At 41.7% G+C, this 6,645-nt stretch overlaps 1 protein-coding gene across 1 annotated transcript in view; it reads right to left on the bottom strand.

Moving 5' to 3' along the window:
* Positions 1-256: 256 nt before the first annotated feature.
* Positions 257-6,645, bottom strand: part of lrmda (leucine rich melanocyte differentiation associated) — a 210,934-nt gene continuing 204,545 nt past the window's right edge. Inside the window, exon 7 of the mRNA XM_086259345.1 lies at positions 257-1,614. Within this exon, the coding sequence (XP_086115471.1) occupies positions 1,535-1,614 (80 nt within the window). The 3' untranslated portion in view covers positions 257-1,534. The remainder of the gene's footprint in view (positions 1,615-6,645) is intronic.

Below are 6,645 nucleotides of genomic sequence, written 5' to 3'. Positions count from 1 at the left end.
CAAGTCCCAAATAAATAAAGCCTCTATCTCATCACTGTGGTTTATTCACCTCCATCACTTCTAAAGTGTAAGTAATCAAGCCTTATGATTTGATGACAGATGAGTTTTGTCAGTCACTGACATCTTTAATAAGCTTTATGCAGGAAAAAAATATCTATGTGATGGACAGTTCCTCATTAGGAAACAGTTTAAAGTGCCGGCAGAGGGAACTAAATGCGAAAGCATCATAGTACCTTAAACTCCACATCAAATTGACAAGAGACATGTGTTAGTTCAACCCATTTAATTAAATCCTGTTAATACAATTTCACATCAGATCAGATTTATCACATCCTTTACATTAAAATTTCAATTTGTTGCCTCAGAAATTTGACCTGCTGCTGTGAGAGGGCATTAAACGGATCAATACAACAATGGTAAGCCACAACAATTATAAAGAGAATAACAAAATGTAAACATTTCTCATGCAGCAACACTGGTTATTACATTGGCTTGGATATTCTGAAAATTGTAAAGCAATAAAAGAGAGCAACATTTCAGACATGAACCTGGAAAGAGAAATTAAAGCTGGTGCTGGAATGTTTTATTTTTATGATTAAGCTGCATTTCGTTTGGCTTCTTTTGCTTCAAACAAAAAAAAATGTGCACACTGTAGAAGAAACTCACCGAATCTTCTCAGTTATCCGATTTTCGACTTTCAAGAAGAAATTTTCTCTTTTTTAGACACCAAAAGTTCCAAAAGATAAAAATAACCAAATAAAAATCACATGAGCACAAAAAACCCTACTCCCCTGAAAAAAAATAAAATTCTGCCTCAAACTAAACAAGACACACTGATCATGCCTTGCGTGTCGACTGCAAATCACAGCAATGTTTAATGAAGCTGTAGAAACGCTGTTCTGTCAAAGCCTTGTCTTAATGTTTTAAAGAAGATGTGAGTGTGTGTAAGCGAATGATACACACGGTGAAAGAGATGAGTCCGTGTCAGGCCCCAGGTGTGTGACCATAACCTCTTCACCCTTGATTAGTGGTGGTAGTGGACAAGTGATCCATCATGGCTGTCAAGGAAGAGGACGCAATTGGCTGGGTATGTTTGTCACTGACTCTGTGTGTGTGTGTGTGTGTGTGTGTGTGTGTGTGTGTGTGTGTGTGTGTGTGTGTGTGAGAGAGAGAGAGAGAGGCTTGTGCTCTTGTGTTTGTGTTTTGAGTCTCGAGTTTTGCAGTTGCAAATGCTTAGAGGCAATCATGTCATTCAGAGTGTCATCTCCGGCTGAGCTGCATGCAGGGAAGCAGAAGCAAAAGAGGCTCTAACTATGGGGCTGCAATATGATCTTTAAAAACAAGGAAACCTTCCTTTTATATAGGAACATATATTCAAGGAATTTAAATCTTTTCTTTTCCAGATCAGGTGATTAGGTGAACCAAATATCACCACTGGATTCAATAAATAAGACTGACTTGATCCTCCCGTCCTTCTGTTAGCATCTGCTGCCTTCCATGTCCGTCTCTTAGTCTACGGTTGAGCGTCTGTCCATCAGAGCTGATCGTTTCTGATGAATCTGTTGCCCTCTGAGTGCTTGCCATAGTAGATGTAGTGACACTTGGCGAACACTCCTAAAAACAGAAAGAGGAGAGTTCAGTCAGTTTGCTTTAGTACCTGTATATACTTTTCACATTGAAATTTCTAACTGGACTGCATTTCCGTAAACATTTTAGTGTCAAAACTAAACAATCAGCAGTTTCTAGGTTGTAGTATAATAACTGCAGTGCATTTGCAGTGTCATTCGCAGATTAACAACAGCAGCTTTCAACCTGTTGGCAAGACCCTCAGAGCACGTCTCTGATGTGGTTTGTTTATAAGAATGACAGGAAACCAAGAAATAGCAAACTTGTAAGTTCATTTTTAATTACATTTAATTCAATTCAATTTGATTTATATTGCACCAAATCACAAAGCAGTCACCTCAAGGTGCACGAAAACCCTAACTATAAAACGATCCCATCTGAACGAGCACTTGGCAACAGTGGGAAGGAAAAACTCCCTTTAAACATGAAGAAACCTCTGGCAGAACCAGGGGTTCTGCTGAATCCAAACTAGGAGCTGGTTCCGCAGAAAAGGGGCCTGAAAGCTGAAGGCTCTGCCTCCCATTCTACTTTGAAATATCATGAAACTATGCAGATGTATTAATATTATTGAAGGCATCTTCAGGCATCTTCAAAATCTAGGTAATAAATTCAGTTTATCTGTTTGACTTTAAAGACACACAAAATAAGCCTGGCTGAGTTTCTAAATGGGAAACACTGAAAGTACACAAAACTGTTTTGTTTACTGTAGTCGTGCAGTTTTAAATGGCAGGACTGAACTGGGTGTGCGTCTCTGCTTCTTGCAGGCGGGTGAAAGAGGCAGTTTCAGAGAGAGACCTGAATATTTGCATTTGCTTCCAATAGATGCAGCATGCAAGTTTAATCAGGAAGGTGTATTTACTGCATTACAGGAACGTATTTAAATAACTCAATGCAGACACAAGATTATTTACTTTATCCTAAGGTTACTTTACTAATTATGGATTAAATTAACTGCAGGATTTAATGATTATTTTCATTACAAATTAAACTTTCTGGCATAAAATGTGAAACATTTCCAAATATTCTTTACATGGGTCTTCCAAATAAGAGGACATCCTGCTTTTCACCGCATTTATGTGCATATATTACTTTTCATTAAGGTATCATATTTATACTTAATCAGCAGTTCTTGTGGATGGAACTACAGTACTAGTCAAAACAAACTGAACTTCTGTGCTATTATTTCATAGAAGATAGGCAGAATTACTTTATCAAAGAGGTTTACATATATACCTATACATATATCTGTCTATTCTATATTATTAAAACAGTTAATTTAGATATTAGCTATTTTAAAAAAAAAAAAACGGAGAGAAACGTAATCTACCGGAATAACAATCAGGAAAATCAGTAAAACCAAGTATTAAAATTAAAGCCACATCAAAGGGGGATGATGGTCTGCAGTGCTTTTCTTGCTTTATTGCGAGGCGGTGCTGTCCATGCAGAGAGCTGCCCCGAGCTCCGTATTTGGTTTGCAGACGTTGATGTCACATCGCTTCCACTGCCACTTGATGAATGTGGCGGGCTGTACCTAGGTGTCACCTCTCGCCAAATGAGGCAAGGACAAGTGGCATTAGCGCTGTCAATGATCATCTGACAGGAGAACAGATAAAGCTTTCACCATTTTTTTTTCTAAATAGACATCAAGTGCATTACGGGAGGAGGGAGGGGCAGGCCAGATGCAAGGCAGAAAAGGAGAGACTCATTGGAGAGGCAGTGTCGCAGAGGGATGAGGGGTGCTCCAAGTGGTAAGTCCAATCACATAATCCAAAGAGACATTGTCAAGGGCGAGGAGAGAATGGCAACTAAGTGACAGAAAGCAGAGACGGGGACAGAGATACTGGTGCCATATTAGTGCCAAGCATATTCTGATGCCACCCTCAATTCTAACCAAACCTGACACATCGCTCTCTTTCCCCCACTCTCTCCGACTCTTCAAAGTAGGCTCTACCGAGTGACACACACATATGCACACATATAGAGCACGGAGACAGACACACACACACACACACACACACACACACACACACACACACACACACACACACACACACACACACACACACACACACACACACACACACACACACACACAGAGTCCCTGGCAGCAGTAGTGGGTGTTCTGTCAGGCGGCGGAGCTGTACAGCAGCAGCAGAAGCCCACAGGCCCGAGGACAAGCTCAGTCAATCTAAATCTGGACTTTGTAGTGGAGCAGTGCTCATTTCCCCTCATAGCCCAGCTACTTGAGGTGATCCAAACACTGAAGTGTGAGAAGCTGTCACCTCCGATAAAATCCAGGACCAGCTCCGTGCCTGCCTGCTCCCCCGGTGTACGGGGGGTACATACACACGTGTGTTTGTACGTGTGTGTGCATGTGCTTCTCTGACAGTCAGGAGGCTGGGGTGGGGGGGATGAATTCCAGCTGCCGTGATTTGCCTGGGGATATAGGTGCCACGGCTGGAGAGTGGGCTTGACACCACTGGAATCGGGGTGTCTCACAGTGCTCTGATCACATGGGTACCGGGGCCTTTCACATATTCACAGCTTACCCAGCGAGATAGCTCGCACTCTCCAGGAGTAGGGCGATGGGGAGAAATGACCAGAACCAAGGCTCCCAATAAGAGCTTACCTAGAGGGGATATATTTGTAGGTTGCAACCAAAGCCTTTCAGAGATAACCTTCACAGATGAAGGAACTAAAGCCAAAGGCCCCTCGAACCTTCACACTCCGCTGAGCTCGTCACTAGCCTGTGGGGACTGAGAAGGATTGGAGGGACCACATTCTGTGATTCTCCAGTACCAATCAGAAAGCGCTGGAAAATGTGTGACCTGTAACTCCACAACAGCGCTAATATATACACTTGTGTGCGATCATAGGAGAAGTGGGAGTTTAAATTAAGGAAAAAAGGGAAGAACAAAGAACAGGCAAGAGGTCCGTCTCCCAGTGGGTGAAAAAGTGCATGAACGTTGAAAGCTCTACATTTCAGCACTACATTAAGCGGTGTGTTTGGTGCATAAACACATTCCAGTTCACTGCATTCCCTTCACAGCAAGTGTTTGCTCTTATTACAAGAGAAACCAGGAGAAAGATGGGGTGGCTGGAGACAGGAAAGGGAATAACTAAGCCAAACTTGGTCTTACATAATGCCCTCTGAGGCCACAGTCACGCCGGTGGGGCTCTGCCTGATGAACTGATACTTAATAAAAAGTGTTACAGTGCCAAACGTGCTAGTGTACAATATCCTCTGTGTACCCTGAGACATGGATGAGCACACTCGAATCAACACCCACACTCTCAACCATGTACACATTATCACAAACTCATACCCCCTTTCATCTCGAGCACACGGGGAGAACGGTGGGAGCAGCCATTAAAGTGACAGATTAACAAAGTGACGGGGAGGCTAACGTTTCCATCATGCCCTGGTGGAGCAACAATCAGCCCTTTATACTACATACTGTATGTCACACAGCCCCAAGTTAGACGCAAACCCTCTTGTCTTTATTAAAAGCTTGCACAATTGGTTTTTTGCATCTCCTGCTTGGTGATTGCTGCAGTGTGGGTTCATCGTCAGAAAAGTCTGGTCTTTTGCGAGCTGATTACCCAAAGCATGTGTCCTCCCCACAGGGGCTTGATGGGCCATTCTCCCACAGTGTGAGTAAGCTAACTGTGCAAGCGTCATGTTTACAGTGCTCTAACACCAAATCAACACATACAGCATCAACAGTTGCTGTTGAACACAGAATTTCTTAGTAATAATAAAGTACAGTATAACCAAAGGGGTAAAGCAATCCCAGCAGACAGAACTGACAAAGTAATCAAGGGTGTTTTATTGTTTTGCTGCATAAGATTAACACAACAAAAAGTCATCAATAAACATTTGAATAGAAAGACAATAATGTATTCCTAATCAAGTTTCATTGTCCTTTGTAGTTCAGAGTATGTTTTTGTGTTTCTTTCAGATAATTTTCTGGTATAACCTGCAGAGATGAATGTCATTCTTTTTTATGTGGATATTTAGGAGAGCATTAGCTAGTCCTTTGTTTGAGATTTATGCTGTAATTATTAAATTGTAATACCGAAGAGGCGCCGCCTAAGAGTATTAACTTGGCAAGATAGCGGTAATACATGAAATATGATTGTACAGCAAATAATAAAATGCATCAATCTGTGTGGTTTTAGATTATACCTGAACAGTCATTGTCTTCTGTTGGTAATGCCTGAAAAGTGGGCTAATCTCCAGCAATTTTACTACATTAACTCCTCACCTGTTAAAGATGCTGTGACCTAACAAGAGACATCAAGAGAAATGTGGAACCAAATCTGATGTAAAATAGTAATAGTATTAACAGAGAGGTAGTAGACATAGCTTTCGGGTGTCTCAAAACTTAACAGATGGAAGAAGGCAGATCGTGTAAGAGACATAGTTTGTGTAAGAAATAAGGACTTGGACTAATTTTTTAGCTCATAGCATGTGTGGGTCTTGTAGCATTTCATCAGCGCACACTTATAAGAGGAAGACAGAGGGAGTCAGAGAGGGGAGGGAGATGGAGTGGGTTTAATGATTGTTCCCTGCATACAATCAGCTTGACTCTTTTCAAGGGCCATCAATATGTCACAGAAAGACACATCCAACGGATGTAGCTTTTAACATCAAGGTTATCTATTCTTGGCATGAATTCACTCCCTCCACTCCTAGTTTCTTGCCCTGTCCCCTCTCCACATCTATTCTCCCCTCTTGTCTTAACTGCTTCCACTTTGTCTTTCTCCTCCTTTATGCACTCTTCTGCTTTCTGATTATTCACTGATTTTTTTTTTGTAACCACACTCTCCTTTTTAGCGACTTAGCCAACAATTTGTGCGTTTCAATCCATCAGGGGGGAAAAAATATAACTTGAAGAATCCAATTAACAACACAATTACACTCTCCGTATTATCTCCAAGGGCTGAAATAACACTGGGCAGGTGGGGGATGGGGTCAGATGTTGTTCATCGCTGGCTTCTATAAGAATTGGTGCA

This window comes from Aulonocara sp. 'chitande type north' Nkhata Bay, linkage group LG13, assembly GCF_057382095.1.
Source record: "Aulonocara sp. 'chitande type north' Nkhata Bay isolate Kocher_YH1m ecotype deep benthic linkage group LG13, A_spYH_male_GT1.1, whole genome shotgun sequence".
Lineage (NCBI taxonomy): Eukaryota > Metazoa > Chordata > Actinopteri > Cichliformes > Cichlidae > Aulonocara > Aulonocara sp. 'chitande type north' Nkhata Bay.
This window is presented reverse-complemented; position numbering and strand designations above follow the sequence as displayed.